Source organism: Hoplias malabaricus, chromosome 1 (assembly GCF_029633855.1).
Source record: "Hoplias malabaricus isolate fHopMal1 chromosome 1, fHopMal1.hap1, whole genome shotgun sequence".
Taxonomy (NCBI): Eukaryota; Metazoa; Chordata; class Actinopteri; order Characiformes; family Erythrinidae; genus Hoplias; species Hoplias malabaricus.
Window position 1 is genome coordinate 1,544,856 of NC_089800.1, and position 20,922 is coordinate 1,565,777.

A 20,922-nucleotide genomic window follows, 5' to 3' on the forward strand; every position below is an offset into this window, starting at 1 on the left:
CGGGTGACTGTCTGTGAGGAGTGTGGTGTGTTCTCCCTGTGTCTGTGTGGGTTTCCTCTGGGTGACTGTCTGTGAGGAGTATGGTGTGTTCTCCCTGTGTTGGCGTGGGTTTCCTCCGGGTGACTGTCTGTGAGGAGTATGGTGTGTTCTCCCTGTGTTGGCGTGGGTTTCCTCCGGGTGACTGTCTGTGAGATGTGTGGTGTGTTCTCTCTGTGTCTGCGTGGGTTTCCTCCGGGTGACTGTCTGTGAGGAGTGTGGTGTGTTCTCTCTGTGTCTGCGTGGGTTTCCTCCGGGTGACTGTCTGTGAGGAGTGTGGTGTGTTCTCTCTGTGTTGGCGTGGGTTTCCTCCGGGTGACTGTCTGTGAGGAGTGTGGTGTGTTCTCCCTGTGTCTGTGTGGGTTTCCTCCGGATGCACCGGTTTTCTCCCATGCTCCAAAAACACACGTTGGTAGGTGTGTGTGTGAGTGAGGGTGGGATGGGGGAGGTTTCTCTGACCTTGCAGTGGTCGAACAGCACGGTGAACTGAGAGTCTGAGCTGCGAGGTGAGGGCTTGTCGGGGCTGACCATGGGTGGGGCCACTGCCGGCTCTCCCTGCTCCCAGAAAGTGTACTGACAGAACACAAAGTTGGACAGATTTAGCGGCAGTCCAGTCGCCTCACGGATCCGCACCTGCAACACACACACACACACAACAAAGCTATTTAATTTTGCTCCGCTTCTGACATCAAGTGCAGAGACATTATTATTGCCCCGCCCCGCGTTTATGTGAGAGCGCGAAGACGAGGTTAAATGCAACTAAACAGACACAACAAGTGCAGAGAAATAATAGCACTGAGTAAAACCAGAGAAAACGAGAACAGAGAAGAAAGAGAACCGAGTGAAAACAGCTAAAAACCAGAGCTTCTGCTCCTCGCTCCTCACTGCTGTGCGCTCGGGGTCGGGGTGAACAGCGAGCGGCTCATTATCATTTAAAGGAACAGGTGCTGAAAGCGGGCGTTCTGAACAGGGCTGTTTACACAGGGGGAGAACACTGCTGTGGGGCTCGTGGGGTTTGGACTAAAGCAGGACTGAAACAGAACTGTGTTCCACTGTGGAGACGAGGGAGTGTGTGTGAGGTTTTTTAATGCCACAAGGCTCATTTTCTGATCATCTGCTTTGGAGGCTGGGGGGGGGGGGGGGTGATCAGGTCACACTCCGCTGTAGCTGTTTGTGTTGAAAATAATCAAAATCATTGTTAAATGGAAATTTAAATTTACCCTGCAGGTGAGTTTCTTGGCCATGTGGACGATTTCTCCGTTAGTGTCCATGACTTCGTAGCTGCTGCTCTCACTCGAATTCTCAGACGAGTCGTCTCCACCCACCAGTCGCTCAGGGACCACCCCACTCACACGCATCAGCTCCACATGCAGCCGTCCAGCTACCTAAAACATACACACACACACACACACACACACACACACACACACACACACACACACACACACTAAAATATAGGCATCTGAATTTATAAACCCCAGGTTAGCAGAAATCATTCCCTCAGTACCTCCCCCTGCTGGCTGATGATCGGAACGGCGTACTGGAGCTTGACGTCATGAAAGAGGCACTCCAGGAAGACATTGGCAACGCCGATGAGGTTGTGGTTCTCCTGAGCTTCATAAAACGGATCTGCCTTTTTATTCTGCAGCTTGGTAAACTTCGGGAAGAAGACATCAGCCAAAACAAAATGAACATTAAACAGTCACCAGGTAAAAAGCTGAAATCACACTTGGTGATTATTTATCAGCCATGAATTTCACTTTTATTTACTGTTGAAGACTGTAAATAAACAAACAGTTCTGTGGGCCTCTCTGTGGGTCTGTAAGATGGTGTTTACAGCAGGTCTCTCACCCCGTCCTGATCTCCTTCCTTCCATTCTCTGTAGTGGTCCCTCATGTCCACCAGCTTGTTCTCCAGCTTCTCGATGGTCCACACCTGCGTGCCTTTCCCCTTCCGACGCACCTGGATGGCTGGCTCGCTCACGATTGCTCCACGCTGAACAAAAAACCCAGAGGAGACTCTTTAAAGTCAGTTTCGTGAAGGTTAACATTATGCTAGATTCATGTGGTCGTTTCAGAGCATCGCAGAATGTACAGGAAGGCCGGAGTGTCTGTGGATGTGATGCATGTGATGGCCGCGTCCAGGTAAATTCCTCACCTTGCGGTTGGCGCTGAGGTTTGCTGCGGGGATCTGTAAAGTGACCTGATAATCTGTGTGTTTGCCCATCTCCTCCGAGAGGAAGTTGGCTTCTCGGACCAGAGTGTTAGCACGAACCACCTGCTCCCTCAGTCGAGACAGACTCTGACGGAATAACTCGTCCCTGAGAAACACACACAAGCTCAGACCTTCTTTCTGGATTTGTCCCCTGCTTTACAGCCCAACCCCTTCCCTTCCCTCTCTATCAAAACAAACCGGAGCAAACAGAACCCCCCCTCGACCCTGGTTACCTCTCCTCGGTCCAGAGGCGTAGTTTGGTGTGTGTGGAGTGTGTGGGGTAGGCCAGGCTATTGCTGCGCTGATGCTGAGAGACTCTTTCAGGGGAAAGCTGCTGCCGGAGAAGGTTGAGTTCTCGCTCGTATCTCAGCTTCTGCTCCTCCAGAGCCGTTCGCTTCTCCTCCAGATACTGCTTCTCCAGAACCTGCACCACATTCTGCATCGGGTCTAAATGGGACAGGGGGAACGGGTCAGGACAACTACTGAAATACTGCGCAGCCAAGAATATGCAATCTGCAAACTAGTCATATGCACCACCAGGGGGCAGCGTATAATTTGGTATTATTTAATTTGATGGTACATTTCTGAGAAGAGAAATACAGTAAAATGTAAAAGTAAGGAACATTGCAGTTGTGTTTTGTAGTTTAGCTCTGGATTTAAACGGCGATCGTAGGAAGGTGTAGGAAATGTTTACCGTTGCTTCCTAACGTTTTCATCATGACCTCCGTCTGAGCAAACTCATAGCTGTAGTCCTGCTCCGACGAAGCTTCGCTCGCCGTCTCCACGTCCACGTCCACAAAGCTCTCCCTCGGGGATTCACGATCAGCGTCCTTCAAACGGTCCCGCCGCTTTCTCTTCGGCAAATTCACTCTGGAGCAGAGAGAGAGAGAGACAGAGAGAGAGAGAGAGTGAGTGAGAGAGAGTGAGAGAAAGAGAGTTAATGAAGGGTTAAAGAAGAATTTAAGATAATCCCTTCTGTAAACACAGATTTATTTTTATATAAATCAAACCTGAAGAAATGATTGTTGCCCCATAAGATCCGGTCTCCGTGCCACAGATGAACCATGGAGAGAACCGTGGTTCCATTCACACAGGTTCTGCAGGAATAAAGGATCAGTAACAGTAGCTCAGTAATGTTCTCTGATTCTATGCTGCTCTACACAAGGTGTGTGTTCTACTTGGTTCTCTCTCTCTCTCTCACACACACACACACAAACACAGGTGTTCTACCTGTCGTTTTCTCGGGGAGTGTTCTACCTGTCGTTCTCTCAGGAAGAGTGTTCTACCTGTCGTTTTCTCTGGGTGAGTGTTCTACCTGTCGTTCTCTCAGGAAGAGTGTTCTACCTGTCGTTCTCTCTGGGAGAGTGTTCTACCTGTCGTTCTCTCAGGAAGAGTGTTCTACCTGTCGTTCTCTCTGGAAGAGTGTTCTACCTGTCGTTCTCTCTGGGAGAGTGTTCTACCTGTCGTTCTCTCAGGAAGAGTGTTCTACCTGTCGTTCTCTCTGGGAGAGTGTTCTACCTGTCGTTTTCTCTGGAAGAGTGTTCTACCTGTCGTTCTCTCTGGGTGAGTGTTCTACCTGTCGTTCTCTCTGGGAGAGTGTTCTACCTGTCGTTCTCTCTGGGAGAGTGTTCTACCTGTCGTTCTCTCAGGAAGAGTGTTCTACCTGTCGTTCTCTCTGGGAGAGTGTTCTACCTGTCGTTCTCTCAGGAAGAGTGTTCTACCTGTCGTTTTCTCTGGAAGAGTGTTCTACCTGTCGTTTTCTCTGGAAGAGTGTTCTACCTGTCGTTCTCTCTGGGTGAGTGTTCTACCTGTCGTTCTCTCAGGAAGAGTGTTCTACCTGTCGTTCTCTCTGGGAGAGTGTTCTACCTGTCGTTCTCTCAGGAAGAGTGTTCTACCTGTCGTTCTCTCTGGGAGAGTGTTCTACCTGTCGTTCTCTCTGGAAGAGTGTTCTACCTGTCGTTTTCTCTGGAAGAGTGTTCTACCTGTCGTTCTCTCTGGGTGAGTGTTCTACCTGTCGCTCTCTCTGGGAGAGTGTTCTACCTGTCGTTCTCTCTGGGAGAGTGTTCTACCTGTCGTTCTCTCTGGGAGAGTGTTCTACCTGTCGTTCACTCTGGGAGTGTGTTCTGTCGTTCTCTCTGGGAGAGTGTTCTACCTGTCGTTCTCTCTGGGAGTGTGTGCGTTAAACCTGTCGTTCTCTCTGGGAGTGTGTGCGTTAAACCTGTCGTTCTCTCTGGGAGTGTGTGCGTTAAACCTGTCGTTCTCTCTGGGAGTGTGTGCGTTAAACCTGTCGTTCTCTCTGGGAGTGTGTGCGTTCTACATGGTTCTCTCTCTCACACACACACACACGAACACAGGTGTTCTACCTGTCGTTCTCTCTGGGAGAGTGTTCTACCTGTCGTTCTCTCTGGGAGAGTGTTCTACCTGTCGCTCTCTCTGGGAGAGTGTTCTACCTGTCGCTCTCTCTGGGAGAGTGTTCTACCTGTTGTTCTCTCTGGGTGAGTGTTCTACCTGTCTATCTCTCTGGGAGAGTGTTCTGTCGTTCTCTCTGGGAGAGTGTTCTACCTGTCGGTCTCTCTGGGAGAGTGTTCTACCTGTCGTTCTCTCTGGGAGAGTGTTCTACCTGTCGTTCTCTCGAGGAGTGTTCTACCTGTCGTTCTCTCTGGGAGAGTGTTCTACCTGTCGTTCTCTCTGGAAGAGTGTTCTACCTGTCGTTCTCTCTGGGAGAGTGTTCTACCTGTCGTTCTCTCAGGAAGAGTGTTCTACCTGTCGTTCTCTCTGGGAGAGTGTTCTACCTGTCGTTCTCTCAGGAAGAGTGTTCTACCTGTCGTTCTCTCTGGGAGACTGTTCTACCTGTCGTTCTCTCTGGAAGAGTGTTCTACCTGTCGTTTTCTCTGGAAGAGTGTTCTACCTGTCGTTCTCTCTGGGTGAGTGTTCTACCTGTCGCTCTCTCTGGGAGAGTGTTCTACCTGTCGTTCTCTCTGGGAGAGTGTTCTACCTGTCGTTCTCTCTGGGAGAGTGTTCTACCTGTCGTTCTCTCTGGAAGAGTGTTCTACCTGTCGTTCTCTCTGGGTGAGTGTTCTACCTGTCGCTCTCTCTGGGAGAGTGTTCTACCTGTCGTTCTCTCTGGGTGAGTGTTCTACCTGTCGCTCTCTCTGGGAGAGTGTTCTACCTGTCGTTCTCTCAGGAAGAGTGTTCTACCTGTCGTTCTCTCTGGGAGAGTGTTCTACCTGTCGTTTTCTCTGGAAGAGTGTTCTACCTGTCGTTCTCTCTGGGTGAGTGTTCTACCTGTCGCTCTCTCTGGGAGAGTGTTCTACCTGTCGTTCTCTCTGGGAGAGTGTTCTACCTGTCGTTCTCTCTGGGAGAGTGTTCTACCTGTCGTTCTCTCTGGGAGTGTGTTCTGTCGTTCTCTCTGGGAGAGTGTTCTACCTGTCGTTCTCTCTGGGAGTGTGTGCGTTAAACCTGTCGTTCTCTCTGGGAGTGTGTGCGTAAAACCTGTCGTTCTCTCTGGGAGTGTGTGCGTTAAACCTGTCGTTCTCTCTGGGAGTGTGTGCGTTAAACCTGTCGTTCTCTCTGGGAGTGTGTGCGTTAAACCTGTCGTTCTCTCTGGGAGTGTGTGCGTTAAACCTGTCGTTCTCTCTGGGAGTGTGTGTGTTAAACCTGTCGTTCTCTCTGGGAGTGTGTGTGTTAAACCTGTCGTTCTCTCTGGGAGTGTGTGCGTTAAACCTGTCGTTCTCTCTGGGAGTGTGTGCGTTCTACATGGTTCTCTCTCTCACACACACACACAAACACAGGTGTTCTACCTGTCTTTCTCTCTGGGAGAGTGTTCTACCTGTCGTTCTCTCTGGGAGAGTGTTCTACCTGTCGCTCTCTCTGGGAGAGTGTTCTACCTGTCGCTCTCTCTGGGAGAGTGTTCTACCTGTCGCTCTCTCTGGGAGAGTGTTCTACCTGTCGCTCTCTCTGGGAGAGTGTTCTACCTGTCGTTCTCTCTGGGTGAGTGTTCTACCTGTCTATATCTGTCTGGGAGAGTGTTCTGTCGTTCTCTCAGGAAGAGTGTTCTACCTGTCGTTCTCTCTGGGAGAGTGTTCTACCTGTCGTTCTCTCTGGAAGAGTGTTCTACCTGTCATTCTCTCTGGGTGAGTGTTCTACCTGTCGTTCTCTCTGGGTGAGTGTTCTACCTGTCGCTCTCTCTGGGAGAGTGTTCTACCTGTCGTTCTCTCTGGGAGAGTGTTCTACCTGTCGTTCTCTCTGGGAGAGTGTTCTACCTGTCGTTCTCTCTGGGAGAGTGTTCTACCTGTCGTCCTCTCTGGGAGTGTGTGTGTTAAACCTGTCGTTCTCTCTGGGAGTGTGTGTGTTAAACCTGTCGTTCTCTCTGGGAGTGTGTGCGTTAAACCTGTCGTTCTCTCTGGGAGTGTGTGCGTTAAACCTGTCGTTCTCTCTGGGAGTGTGTGCGTTAAACCTGTCGTTCTCTCTGGGAGTGTGTGTGTTAAACCTGTCGTTCTCTCTGGGAGTGTGTGTGTTAAACCTGTCGTTCTCTCTGGGAGTATGTGCGTTAAACCTGTCGTTCTCTCTGGGAGTGTGTGCGTTCTACATGGTTCTCTCTCTCACACACACACACGAACACAGGTGTTCTACCTATCGTTCTCTCTGGGAGAGTGTTCTACCTGTCGTTCTCTCTGGGAGAGTGTTCTACCTGTCGTTCTCTCTGGAAGAGTGTTCTACCTGTCGTTCTCTCTGGGTGAGTGTTCTACCTGTCGCTCTCTCTGGGAGAGTGTTCTACCTGTCGTTCTCTCTGGGTGAGTGTTCTACCTGTCGCTCTCTCTGGGAGAGTGTTCTACCTGTCGTTCTCTCAGGAAGAGTGTTCTACCTGTCGTTCTCTCTGGGAGAGTGTTCTACCTGTCGTTCTCTCAGGAAGAGTGTTCTACCTGTCGTTCTCTCTGGGAGAGTGTTCTACCTGTCGTTCTCTCTGGAAGAGTGTTCTACCTGTCGTTCTCTCTGGGTGAGTGTTCTACCTGTCGCTCTCTCTGGGAGAGTGTTCTACCTGTCGTTCTCTCTGGGAGAGTGTTCTACCTGTCGTTCTCTCTGGGAGAGTGTTCTACCTGTCGTTCTCTCTGGGAGTGTGTTCTATCGTTCTCTCTGGGAGAGTGTTCTACCTGTCGTCCTCTCTGGGAGTGTGTGTGTTAAACCTGTCGTTCTCTCTGGGAGTGTGTGGGTTAAACCTGTCGTTCTCTCTGGGAGTGTGTGCGTTAAACCTGTCGTTCTCTCTGGGAGTGTGTGCGTTAAACCTGTCGTTCTCTCTGGGAGTGTGTGCGTTAAACCTGTCGTTCTCTCTGGGAGTGTGTGTGTTAAACCTGTCGTTCTCTCTGGGAGTGTGTGCGTTAAACCTGTCGTTCTCTCTGGGAGTGTGTGCGTTCTACATGGTTCTCTCTCTCACACACACACACGAACACAGGTGTTCTACCTATCGTTCTCTCTGGGAGAGTGTTCTACCTGTCGTTCTCTCTGGGAGAGTGTTCTACCTGTCGCTCTCTCTGGGAGAGTGTTCTACCTGTCGCTCTCTCTGGGAGAGTTTTCTACCTGTCGCTCTCTCTGGGAGAGTGTTCTACCTGTCGTTCTCTCTGGAAGAGTGTTCTACCTGTTGTTCTCTCTGGGTGAGTGTTCTACCTGTCGTTCTCTCTGGGTGAGTGTTCTACCTGTCGCTCTCTCTGGGAGAGTGTTCTACCTGTCGTTCTCTCTGGGTGAGTGTTCTACCTGTCGCTCTCTCTGGGAGAGTGTTCTACCTGTCGTTCTCTCAGGAAGAGTGTTCTACCTGTCGTTCTCTCTGGGAGAGTGTTCTACCTGTCGTTTTCTCTGGAAGAGTGTTCTACCTGTCGTTCTCTCTGGGTGAGTGTTCTACCTGTCGCTCTCTCTGGGAGAGTGTTCTACCTGTCGTTCTCTCTGGGAGAGTGTTCTACCTGTCGTTCTCTCTGGGAGAGTGTTCTACCTGTCGTTCTCTCTGGGAGTGTGTTCTGTCGTTCTCTCTGGGAGAGTGTTCTACCTGTCGTTCTCTCTGGGAGTGTGTGCGTTAAACCTGTCGTTCTCTCTGGGAGTGTGTGCGTAAAACCTGTCGTTCTCTCTGGGAGTGTGTGCGTTAAACCTGTCGTTCTCTCTGGGAGTGTGTGCGTTAAACCTGTCGTTCTCTCTGGGAGTGTGTGCGTTAAACCTGTCGTTCTCTCTGGGAGTGTGTGCGTTAAACCTGTCGTTCTCTCTGGGAGTGTGTGTGTTAAACCTGTCGTTCTCTCTGGGAGTGTGTGTGTTAAACCTGTCGTTCTCTCTGGGAGTGTGTGCGTTAAACCTGTCGTTCTCTCTGGGAGTGTGTGCGTTCTACATGGTTCTCTCTCTCACACACACACACAAACACAGGTGTTCTACCTGTCTTTCTCTCTGGGAGAGTGTTCTACCTGTCGTTCTCTCTGGGAGAGTGTTCTACCTGTCGCTCTCTCTGGGAGAGTGTTCTACCTGTCGCTCTCTCTGGGAGAGTGTTCTACCTGTCGCTCTCTCTGGGAGAGTGTTCTACCTGTCGCTCTCTCTGGGAGAGTGTTCTACCTGTCGTTCTCTCTGGGTGAGTGTTCTACCTGTCTATATCTGTCTGGGAGAGTGTTCTGTCGTTCTCTCAGGAAGAGTGTTCTACCTGTCGTTCTCTCTGGGAGAGTGTTCTACCTGTCGTTCTCTCTGGAAGAGTGTTCTACCTGTCATTCTCTCTGGGTGAGTGTTCTACCTGTCGTTCTCTCTGGGTGAGTGTTCTACCTGTCGCTCTCTCTGGGAGAGTGTTCTACCTGTCGTTCTCTCTGGGAGAGTGTTCTACCTGTCGTTCTCTCTGGGAGAGTGTTCTACCTGTCGTTCTCTCTGGGAGAGTGTTCTACCTGTCGTCCTCTCTGGGAGTGTGTGTGTTAAACCTGTCGTTCTCTCTGGGAGTGTGTGTGTTAAACCTGTCGTTCTCTCTGGGAGTGTGTGCGTTAAACCTGTCGTTCTCTCTGGGAGTGTGTGCGTTAAACCTGTCGTTCTCTCTGGGAGTGTGTGCGTTAAACCTGTCGTTCTCTCTGGGAGTGTGTGTGTTAAACCTGTCGTTCTCTCTGGGAGTGTGTGTGTTAAACCTGTCGTTCTCTCTGGGAGTATGTGCGTTAAACCTGTCGTTCTCTCTGGGAGTGTGTGCGTTCTACATGGTTCTCTCTCTCACACACACACACGAACACAGGTGTTCTACCTATCGTTCTCTCTGGGAGAGTGTTCTACCTGTCGTTCTCTCTGGGAGAGTGTTCTACCTGTCGTTCTCTCTGGAAGAGTGTTCTACCTGTCGTTCTCTCTGGGTGAGTGTTCTACCTGTCGCTCTCTCTGGGAGAGTGTTCTACCTGTCGTTCTCTCTGGGTGAGTGTTCTACCTGTCGCTCTCTCTGGGAGAGTGTTCTACCTGTCGTTCTCTCAGGAAGAGTGTTCTACCTGTCGTTCTCTCTGGGAGAGTGTTCTACCTGTCGTTCTCTCAGGAAGAGTGTTCTACCTGTCGTTCTCTCTGGGAGAGTGTTCTACCTGTCGTTCTCTCTGGAAGAGTGTTCTACCTGTCGTTCTCTCTGGGTGAGTGTTCTACCTGTCGCTCTCTCTGGGAGAGTGTTCTACCTGTCGTTCTCTCTGGGAGAGTGTTCTACCTGTCGTTCTCTCTGGGAGAGTGTTCTACCTGTCGTTCTCTCTGGGAGTGTGTTCTATCGTTCTCTCTGGGAGAGTGTTCTACCTGTCGTCCTCTCTGGGAGTGTGTGTGTTAAACCTGTCGTTCTCTCTGGGAGTGTGTGGGTTAAACCTGTCGTTCTCTCTGGGAGTGTGTGCGTTAAACCTGTCGTTCTCTCTGGGAGTGTGTGCGTTAAACCTGTCGTTCTCTCTGGGAGTGTGTGCGTTAAACCTGTCGTTCTCTCTGGGAGTGTGTGTGTTAAACCTGTCGTTCTCTCTGGGAGTGTGTGCGTTAAACCTGTCGTTCTCTCTGGGAGTGTGTGCGTTCTACATGGTTCTCTCTCTCACACACACACACGAACACAGGTGTTCTACCTATCGTTCTCTCTGGGAGAGTGTTCTACCTGTCGTTCTCTCTGGGAGAGTGTTCTACCTGTCGCTCTCTCTGGGAGAGTGTTCTACCTGTCGCTCTCTCTGGGAGAGTTTTCTACCTGTCGCTCTCTCTGGGAGAGTGTTCTACCTGTCGTTCTCTCTGGAAGAGTGTTCTACCTGTTGTTCTCTCTGGGTGAGTGTTCTACCTGTCGTTCTCTCTGGGAGAGTGTTCTGTTGTTCTCTCTGGGAGAGTGTTCTACCTGTCGTTCTCTCTGGGAGAGTGTTCTACCTGTCGTTCTCTCTGGGAGAGTGTTCTACCTGTCGTTCTCTCTGGGTGAGTGTTCTACCTGTCGTTCTCTCTGGGAGAGTGTTCTGTCGTTCTCTCTGGGAGAGTGTTCTACCTGTCGTCCTCTCTGGGAGAGCGTTCTACCTGTCGTTCTCTCTGGGAGAGTGTTCTGTCGTTCTCTCTGGGAGAGTGTTCTACCTGTCGTCCTCTCTGGGAGTGTGTGCGTTAAACCTGTCGTTCTCTCTGGGAGTGTGTGCGTTAAACCTGTCGTTCTCTCTGGGAGTGTGTGCGTTAAACCTGTCGTTCTCTCTGGGAGTGTGTGTGTTAAACCTGTCGTTCTCTCTGGGAGTGTGTGCGTTAAACCTGTCGTTCTCTCTGGGAGTGTGTGCGTTAAACCTGTCGTTCTCTCTGGGAGTGTGTGCGTTAAACCTGTCGTTCTCTCTGGGAGTGTGTGCGTTAAACCTGTCGTTCTCTCTGGGAGTGTGTGCGTTAAACCTGTCGTTCTCTCTGGGAGTGTGTGCGTTAAACCTGTCGTTCTCTCTGGGAGTGTGTGCGTTAAACCTGTCGTTCTCTCTGGGTGTGTGTGCGTTAAACCTGTCGTTCTCTCTGGGAGTGTGTGTGTTAAACCTGTGTGTGTTAAACCTGTCGTTCTCTCTGGGAGTGTGTGCGTTAAACCTGTCGTTCTCTCTGGGAGTGTGTGTGTTAAACCTGTCGTTCTCTCTGGGAGTGTGTGTGTTAAACCTGTCGTTCTCTCTGGGAGTGTGTGCGTTAAACCTGTCGTTCTCTCTGGGAGTGTGTGCGTTCTACATGGTTCTCTCTCTCACACACACACACGAACACAGGTGTTCTACCTGTCGTTCTCTCTGGGCGAGTGTTCTACCTGTCGTTCTCTCTGGGAGTGTGTGCGTTCTACATGGTTCTCTCTCTCACACACACACACAAACACAGGTGTTCTACCTGTCGTTCTCTCTGGGCGAGTGTTCTACCTGTCGTTCTCTCTGGGAGAGTGTTCTACCTGTCGTTCTCTCTGGGAGAGTGTTCTACCTGTCGCTCTCTCTGGGAGAGTTTTCTACCTGTCGCTCTCTCTGGGAGAGTGTTCTACCTGTCGTTCTCTCTGGAAGAGTGTTCTACCTGTCGTTCTCTCTGGGTGAGTGTTCTACCTGTCGTTCTCTCTGGGAGAGTGTGCTGTCGTTCTCTCTGGGAAAGTGTTCTACCTGTCGTTCTCTCTGGGAGAGTGTTCTACCTGTCGTTCTCTCTGGGAGAGTGTTCTACCTGTCGTTCTCTCTGGAAGAGTGTTCTACCTGTCGTTCTCTCTGGGTGAGTGTTCTACCTGTCGTTCTCTCTGGGAGAGTGTTCTGTCGTTCTCTCTGGGAGAGTGTTCTACCTGTCGTCCTCTCTGGGAGAGTGTTCTACCTGTCGTCCTCTCTGGGAGAGTGTTCTACCTGTCGTCCTCTCTGGGAGTGTGTGCGTTAAACCTGTCGTTCTCTCTGGGAGTGTGTGCGTTAAACCTGTCGTTCTCTCTGGGAGTGTGTGCGTTCTACATGGTTCTCTCTCTCACACACACACACGAACACAGGTGTTCTACCTGTCGTTCTCTCTGGGAGAGTGTTCTACCTGTCGTTCTCTCTGGGAGAGTGTTCTACCTGTCGTTCTCTCTGGGAGAGTGTTCTACCTGTCGTTCTCTCTGGGAGAGTGTTCTACCTGTCGCTCTCTCTGGGAGAGTGTTCTACCTGTCGCTCTCTCTGGGAGAGTTTTCTACCTGTCGCTCTCTCTGGGAGAGTGTTCTACCTGTCGTTCTCTCTGGAAGAGTGTTCTACCTGTCGTTCTCTCTGGGTGAGTGTTCTACCTGTCGTTCTCTCTGGGAGAGTGTGCTGTCGTTCTCTCTGGGAAAGTGTTCTACCTGTCGTTCTCTCTGGGAGAGTGTTCTACCTGTCGTTCTCTCTGGGAGAGTGTTCTACCTGTCGTTCTCTCTGGAAGAGTGTTCTACCTGTCGTTCTCTCTGGGTGAGTGTTCTACCTGTCGTTCTCTCTGGGAGAGTGTTCTGTCGTTCTCTCTGGGAGAGTGTTCTACCTGTCGTCCTCTCTGGGAGAGTGTTCTACCTGTCGTCCTCTCTGGGAGAGTGTTCTACCTGTCGTCCTCTCTGGGAGTGTGTGCGTTAAACCTGTCGTTCTCTCTGGGAGTGTGTGCGTTAAACCTGTCGTTCTCTCTGGGAGTGTGTGCATTCTACATGGTTCTCTTTCTCACACACACACACGAACACAGGTGTTCTACCTGTCGTTCTCTCTGGGAGAGTGTTCTACCTGTCGTTCTCTCTGGGAGAGTGTTCTACCTGTCGTTCTCTCTGGGAGAGTGTTCTACCTGTCGTTCTCTCTGGGAGAGTGTTCTACCTGTCGCTCTCTCTGGGAGAGTGTTCTACCTGTCGTTCTCTCTGGGAGTGTGTGCGTTAAACCTGTCGTTCTCTCTGGGAGTGTGTGCGTTAAACCTGTCGTTCTCTCTGGGAGTGTGTGCGTTAAACCTGTCGTTCTCTCTGGGTGTGTGTGCGTTAAACCTGTCGTTCTCTCTGGGAGTGTGTGTGTTAAACCTGTGTGTGTTAAACCTGTCGTTCTCTCTGGGAGTGTGTGCGTTAAACCTGTCGTTCTCTCTGGGAGTGTGTGTGTTAAACCTGTCGTTCTCTCTGGGAGTGTGTGTGTTAAACCTGTCGTTCTCTCTGGGAGTGTGTGCGTTAAACCTGTCGTTCTCTCTGGGAGTGTGTGCGTTCTACATGGTTCTCTCTCTCACACACACACACGAACACAGGTGTTCTACCTGTCGTTCTCTCTGGGCGAGTGTTCTACCTGTCGTTCTCTCTGGGAGTGTGTGCGTTCTACATGGTTCTCTCTCTCACACACACACACAAACACAGGTGTTCTACCTGTCGTTCTCTCTGGGCGAGTGTTCTACCTGTCGTTCTCTCTGGGAGAGTGTTCTACCTGTCGTTCTCTCTGGGAGAGTGTTCTACCTGTCGCTCTCTCTGGGAGAGTTTTCTACCTGTCGCTCTCTCTGGGAGAGTGTTCTACCTGTCGTTCTCTCTGGAAGAGTGTTCTACCTGTCGTTCTCTCTGGGTGAGTGTTCTACCTGTCGTTCTCTCTGGGAGAGTGTGCTGTCGTTCTCTCTGGGAAAGTGTTCTACCTGTCGTTCTCTCTGGGAGAGTGTTCTACCTGTCGTTCTCTCTGGGAGAGTGTTCTACCTGTCGTTCTCTCTGGAAGAGTGTTCTACCTGTCGTTCTCTCTGGGTGAGTGTTCTACCTGTCGTTCTCTCTGGGAGAGTGTTCTGTCGTTCTCTCTGGGAGAGTGTTCTACCTGTCGTCCTCTCTGGGAGAGTGTTCTACCTGTCGTCCTCTCTGGGAGAGTGTTCTACCTGTCGTCCTCTCTGGGAGTGTGTGCGTTAAACCTGTCGTTCTCTCTGGGAGTGTGTGCGTTAAACCTGTCGTTCTCTCTGGGAGTGTGTGCGTTCTACATGGTTCTCTCTCTCACACACACACACGAACACAGGTGTTCTACCTGTCGTTCTCTCTGGGAGAGTGTTCTACCTGTCGTTCTCTCTGGGAGAGTGTTCTACCTGTCGTTCTCTCTGGGAGAGTGTTCTACCTGTCGTTCTCTCTGGGAGAGTGTTCTACCTGTCGCTCTCTCTGGGAGAGTGTTCTACCTGTCGCTCTCTCTGGGAGAGTTTTCTACCTGTCGCTCTCTCTGGGAGAGTGTTCTACCTGTCGTTCTCTCTGGAAGAGTGTTCTACCTGTCGTTCTCTCTGGGTGAGTGTTCTACCTGTCGTTCTCTCTGGGAGAGTGTGCTGTCGTTCTCTCTGGGAAAGTGTTCTACCTGTCGTTCTCTCTGGGAGAGTGTTCTACCTGTCGTTCTCTCTGGGAGAGTGTTCTACCTGTCGTTCTCTCTGGAAGAGTGTTCTACCTGTCGTTCTCTCTGGGTGAGTGTTCTACCTGTCGTTCTCTCTGGGAGAGTGTTCTGTCGTTCTCTCTGGGAGAGTGTTCTACCTGTCGTCCTCTCTGGGAGAGTGTTCTACCTGTCGTCCTCTCTGGGAGAGTGTTCTACCTGTCGTCCTCTCTGGGAGTGTGTGCGTTAAACCTGTCGTTCTCTCTGGGAGTGTGTGCGTTAAACCTGTCGTTCTCTCTGGGAGTGTGTGCATTCTACATGGTTCTCTTTCTCACACACACACACGAACACAGGTGTTCTACCTGTCGTTCTCTCTGGGAGAGTGTTCTACCTGTCGTTCTCTCTGGGAGAGTGTTCTACCTGTCGTTCTCTCTGGGAGAGTGTTCTACCTGTCGTTCTCTCTGGGAGAGTGTTCTACCTGTCGCTCTCTCTGGGAGAGTGTTCTACCTGTCGCTCTCTCTGGGAGAGTGTTCTACCTGTCGTTCTCTCTGGAAGAGTGTTCTACCTGTCGTTCTCTCTGGGTGAGTGTTCTACCTGTCGTTCTCTCTGGGAGAGTGTTCTGTCGTTCTCTCTGGGAGAGTGTTCTACCTGTCGTTCTCTCTGGGAGAGTGTTCTACCTGTCGTTCTCTCTGGGAGAGTGTTCTACCTGTCGTTCTCTCGGGGAGTGTTCTACCTGTCGTTCTCTCTGGGAGAGTGTTCTACCTGTCGTTCTCTCTGGGAGAGTGTTCTACCTGTCGTTCTCTCTGGAAGAGTGTTCTACCTGTCGTTCTCTCTGGGAGAGTGTTCTACCTGTCGTTCTCTCAGGAAGAGTGTTCTACCTGTCGTTCTCTCTGGGAGAGTGTTCTACCTGTCGTTCTCTCAGGAAGAGTGTTCTACCTGTCGTTCTCTCTGGGAGAGTGTTCTACCTGTCGTTCTCTCTGGAAGAGTGTTCTACCTGTCGTTTTCTCTGGAAGAGTGTTCTACCTGTCGTTCTCTCTGGGTGAGTGTTCTACCTGTCGCTCTCTCTGGGAGAGTGTTCTACCTGTCGTTCTCTCTGGGAGAGTGTTCTACCTGTCGTTCTCTCTGGGAGAGTGTTCTACCTGTCGTTCTCTCTGGGAGTGTGTTCTGTCGTTCTCTCTGGGAGAGTGTTCTACCTGTCGTTCTCTCTGGGAGTGTGTGCGTTAAACCTGTCGTTCTCTCTGGGAGTGTGTGCGTAAAACCTGTCGTTCTCTCTGGGAGTGTGTGCGTTAAACCTGTCGTTCTCTCTGGGAGTGTGTGCGTTAAACCTGTCGTTCTCTCTGGGAGTGTGTGCGTTAAACCTGTCGTTCTCTCTGGGAGTGTGTGCGTTAAACCTGTCGTTCTCTCTGGGAGTGTGTGTGTTAAACCTGTCGTTCTCTCTGGGAGTGTGTGTGTTAAACCTGTCGTTCTCTCTGGGAGTGTGTGCGTTAAACCTGTCGTTCTCTCTGGGAGTGTGTGCGTTCTACATGGTTCTCTCTCTCACACACACACACAAACACAGGTGTTCTACCTGTCTTTCTCTCTGGGAGAGTGTTCTACCTGTCGTTCTCTCTGGGAGAGTGTTCTACCTGTCGCTCTCTCTGGGAGAGTGTTCTACCTGTCGCTCTCTCTGGGAGAGTGTTCTACCTGTCGCTCTCTCTGGGAGAGTGTTCTACCTGTCGCTCTCTCTGGGAGAGTGTTCTACCTGTCGTTCTCTCTGGAAGAGTGTTCTACCTGTCGTTCTCTCTGGGTGAGTGTTCTACCTGTCTATCTCTCTGGGAGAGTGTTCTGTCGTTCTCTCTGGGAGAGTGTTCTACCTGTCGTTCTCTCTGGGAGAGTGTTCTACCTGTCGTTCTCTCTGGGAGAGTGTTCTACCTGTCGTTCTCTCGAGGAGTGTTCTACCTGTCGTTCTCTCTGGGAGAGTGTTCTACCTGTCGTTCTCTCTGGAAGAGTGTTCTACCTGTCGTTCTCTCTGGGAGAGTGTTCTACCTGTCGTTCTCTCTGGGAGTGTGTTCTGTCGTTCTCTCTGGGAGAGTGTTCTACCTGTCGCTCTCTCTGGGAGTGTGTGCGTTAAACCTGTCGTTCTCTCTGGGAGTGTGTGCGTAAAACCTGTCGTTCTCTCTGGGAGTGTGTGCGTTAAACCTGTCGTTCTCTCTGGGAGTGTGTGCGTTAAACCTGTCGTTCTCTCTGGGAGTGTGTGCGTTAAACCTGTCGTTCTCTCTGGGAGTGTGTGCGTTAAACCTGTCGTTCTCTCTGGGAGAGTGTTCTACCTGTCGTTCTCTCTGGAAGAGTGTTCTACCTGTCGTTCTCTCTGGGTGAGTGTTCTACCTGTCGTTCTCTCTGGGAGAGTGTGCTGTCGTTCTCTCTGGGAAAGTGTTCTACCTGTCGTTCTCTCTGGGAGAGTGTTCTACCTGTCGTTCTCTCTGGGAGAGTGTTCTACCTGTCGTTCTCTCTGGAAGAGTGTTCTACCTGTCGTTCTCTCTGGGTGAGTGTTCTACCTGTCGTTCTCTCTGGGAGAGTGTTCTGTCGTTCTCTCTGGGAGAGTGTTCTACCTGTCGTCCTCTCTGGGAGAGTGTTCTACCTGTCGTCCTCTCTGGGAGAGTGTTCTACCTGTCGTCCTCTCTGGGAGTGTGTGCGTTAAACCTGTCGTTCTCTCTGGGAGTGTGTGCGTTAAACCTGTCGTTCTCTCTGGGAGTGTGTGCATTCTACATGGTTCTCTTTCTCACACACACACACGAACACAGGTGTTCTACCTGTCGTTCTCTCTGGGAGAGTGTTCTACCTGTCGTTCTCTCTGGGAGAGTGTTCTACCTGTCGTTCTCTCTGGGAGAGTGTTCTACCTGTCGTTCTCTCTGGGAGAGTGTTCTACCTGTCGCTCTCTCTGGGAGAGTGTTCTACCTGTCGCTCTCTCTGGGAGAGTGTTCTACCTGTCGTTCTCTCTGGAAGAGTGTTCTACCTGTCGTTCTCTCTGGGTGAGTGTTCTACCTGTCGTTCTCTCTGGGAGAGTGTTCTGTCGTTCTCTCTGGGAGAGTGTTCTACCTGTCGTTCTCTCTGGGAGAGTGTTCTACCTGTCGTTCTCTCTGGGAGAGTGTTCTACCTGTCGTTCTCTCGGGGAGTGTTCTACCTGTCGTTCTCTCTGGGAGAGTGTTCTACCTGTCGTTCTCTCTGGGAGAGTGTTCTACCTGTCGTTCTCTCTGGAAGAGTGTTCTACCTGTCGTTCTCTCTGGGAGAGTGTTCTACCTGTCGTTCTCTCAGGAAGAGTGTTCTACCTGTCGTTCTCTCAGGAAGAGTGTTCTACCTGTCGTTCTCTCTGGGAGAGTGTTCTACCTGTCGTTCTCTCTGGAAGAGTGTTCTACCTGTCGTTTTCTCTGGAAGAGTGTTCTACCTGTCGTTCTCTCTGGGTGAGTGTTCTACCTGTCGCTCTCTCTGGGAGAGTGTTCTACCTGTCGTTCTCTCTGGGAGAGTGTTCTACCTGTCGTTCTCTCTGGGAGAGTGTTCTACCTGTCGTTCTCTCTGGGAGTGTGTTCTGTCGTTCTCTCTGGGAGAGTGTTCTACCTGTCGTTCTCTCTGGGAGTGTGTGCGTTAAACCTGTCGTTCTCTCTGGGAGTGTGTGCGTAAAACCTGTCGTTCTCTCTGGGAGTGTGTGCGTTAAACCTGTCGTTCTCTCTGGGAGTGTGTGCGTTAAACCTGTCGTTCTCTCTGGGAGTGTGTGCGTTAAACCTGTCGTTCTCTCTGGGAGTGTGTGCGTTAAACCTGTCGTTCTCTCTGGGAGTGTGTGTGTTAAACCTGTCGTTCTCTCTGGGAGTGTGTGTGTTAAACCTGTCGTTCTCTCTGGGAGTGTGTGCGTTAAACCTGTCGTTCTCTCTGGGAGTGTGTGCGTTCTACATGGTTCTCTCTCTCACACACACACACAAACACAGGTGTTCTACCTGTCTTTCTCTCTGGGAGAGTGTTCTACCTGTCGTTCTCTCTGGGAGAGTGTTCTACCTGTCGCTCTCTCTGGGAGAGTGTTCTACCTGTCGCTCTCTCTGGGAGAGTGTTCTACCTGTCGCTCTCTCTGGGAGAGTGTTCTACCTGTCGCTCTCTCTGGGAGAGTGTTCTACCTGTCGTTCTCTCTGGAAGAGTGTTCTACCTGTCGTTCTCTCTGGGTGAGTGTTCTACCTGTCTATCTCTCTGGGAGAGTGTTCTGTCGTTCTCTCTGGGAGAGTGTTCTACCTGTCGTTCTCTCTGGGAGAGTGTTCTACCTGTCGTTCTCTCTGGGAGAGTGTTCTACCTGTCGTTCTCTCGAGGAGTGTTCTACCTGTCGTTCTCTCTGGGAGAGTGTTCTACCTGTCGTTCTCTCTGGAAGAGTGTTCTACCTGTCGTTCTCTCTGGGAGAGTGTTCTACCTGTCGTTCTCTCTGGGAGTGTGTTCTGTCGTTCTCTCTGGGAGAGTGTTCTACCTGTCGCTCTCTCTGGGAGTGTGTGCGTTAAACCTGTCGTTCTCTCTGGGAGTGTGTGCGTAAAACCTGTCGTTCTCTCTGGGAGTGTGTGCGTTAAACCTGTCGTTCTCTCTGGGAGTGTGTGCGTTAAACCTGTCGTTCTCTCTGGGAGTGTGTGCGTTAAACCTGTCGTTCTCTCTGGGAGTGTGTGCGTTAAACCTGTCGTTCTCTCTGGGAGTGTGTGTGTTAAACCTGTCGTTCTCTCGGGGAGTGTTCTACCTGTCGTTCTCTCTGGGAGAGTGTTCTACCTGTCGTTCTCTCTGGGAGAGTGTTCTACCTGTCGTTCTCTCTGGAAGAGTGTTCTACCTGTCGTTCTCTCTGGGAGAGTGTTCTACCTGTCGTTCTCTCAGGAAGAGTGTTCTACCTGTCGTTCTCTCTGGGAGAGTGTTCTACCTGTCGTTCTCTCAGGAAGAGTGTTCTACCTGTCGTTCTCTCTGGGAGAGTGTTCTACCTGTCGTTCTCTCTGGAAGAGTGTTCTACCTGTCGTTTTCTCTGGAAGAGTGTTCTACCTGTCGTTCTCTCTGGGTGAGTGTTCTACCTGTCGCTCTCTCTGGGAGAGTGTTCTACTTGTCGTTCTCTCTGGGAGAGTGTTCTACCTGTCGTTCTCTCTGGGAGAGTGTTCTACCTGTCGTTCTCTCTGGGAGTGTGTTCTGTCGTTCTCTCTGGGAGAGTGTTCTACCTGTCGTTCTCTCTGGGAGTGTGTGCGTTAAACCTGTTGTTCTCTCTGGGAGTGTGTGCGTAAAACCTGTCGTTCTCTCTGGAAGAGTGTTCTACCTGTCGTTTTCTCTGGAAGAGTGTTCTACCTGTCGTTCTCTCTGGGTGAGTGTTCTACCTGTCGCTCTCTCTGGGAGAGTGTTCTACCTGTCGTTCTCTCTGGGAGAGTGTTCTACCTGTCGTTCTCTCTGGGAGAGTGTTCTACCTGTCGTTCTCTCTGGGAGTGTGTTCTGTCGTTCTCTCTGGGAGAGTGTTCTACCTGTCGTTCTCTCTGGGAGTGTGTGCGTTAAACCTGTCGTTCTCTCTGGGAGTGTGTGCGTAAAACCTGTCGTTCTCTCTGGGAGTGTGTGCGTTAAACCTGTCGTTCTCTCTGGGAGTGTGTGCGTTAAACCTGTCGTTCTCTCTGGGAGTGTGTGCGTTAAACCTGTCGTTCTCTCTGGGAGTGTGTGCGTTAAACCTGTCGTTCTCTCTGGGAGTGTGTGTGTTAAACCTGTCGTTCTCTCTGGGAGTGTGTGTGTTAAACCTGTCGTTCTCTCTGGGAGTGTGTGCGTTAAACCTGTCGTTCTCTCTGGGAGTGTGTGCGTTCTACATGGTTCTCTCTCTCACACACACACACAAACACAGGTGTTCTACCTGTCTTTCTCTCTGGGAGAGTGTTCTACCTGTCGTTCTCTCTGGGAGAGTGTTCTACCTGTCGCTCTCTCTGGGAGAGTGTTCTACCTGTCGCTCTCTCTGGGAGAGTGTTCTACCTGTCGCTCTCTCTGGGAGAGTGTTCTACCTGTCGCTCTCTCTGGGAGAGTGTTCTACCTGTCGTTCTCTCTGGAAGAGTGTTCTACCTGTCGTTCTCTCTGGGTGAGTGTTCTACCTGTCTATCTCTCTGGGAGAGTGTTCTGTCGTTCTCTCTGGGAGAGTGTTCTACCTGTCGTTCTCTCTGGGAGAGTGTTCTACCTGTCGTTCTCTCTGGGAGAGTGTTCTACCTGTCGTTCTCTCGAGGAGTGTTCTACCTGTCGTTCTCTCTGGGAGAGTGTTCTACCTGTCGTTCTCTCTGGAAGAGTGTTCTACCTGTCGTTCTCTCTGGGAGAGTGTTCTACCTGTCGTTCTCTCGAGGAGTGTTCTACCTGTCGTTCTCTCTGGGAGAGTGTTCTACCTGTCGTTCTCTCTGGAAAAGTGTTCTACCTGTCGTTCTCTCTGGGAGAGTGTTCTACCTGTCGTTCTCTCTGGGAGTGTGTT

The 20,922-nt window shown here is 51.0% G+C and overlaps 1 protein-coding gene across 5 annotated transcripts in view; it reads right to left on the minus strand.

The window, feature by feature from the left end:
* Positions 1–20,922, minus strand: part of kif13a (kinesin family member 13A) — an 85,744-nt gene that overhangs the window by 16,917 nt on the left and 47,905 nt on the right. For all 5 annotated transcript variants that reach the window (XR_010795207.1, XM_066642810.1, XM_066642799.1 and 2 more), the window contains exons 15-22: positions 3,261–3,347; positions 2,945–3,120; positions 2,484–2,697; positions 2,194–2,356; positions 1,888–2,031; positions 1,544–1,693; positions 1,257–1,421; positions 496–669 (exon numbers count right to left, since the gene is read on the minus strand). Coding sequence is in view for 4 of the 5 variants with exons in the window: in XM_066642810.1 (XP_066498907.1) it covers positions 496–669; positions 1,257–1,421; positions 1,544–1,693; positions 1,888–2,031; positions 2,194–2,356; positions 2,484–2,697; positions 2,945–3,120; positions 3,261–3,347 (1,273 nt within the window). In the remaining variant the exon portion in view is untranslated. The remainder of the gene's footprint in view (positions 1–495; positions 670–1,256; positions 1,422–1,543; positions 1,694–1,887; positions 2,032–2,193; positions 2,357–2,483; positions 2,698–2,944; positions 3,121–3,260; positions 3,348–20,922) is intronic.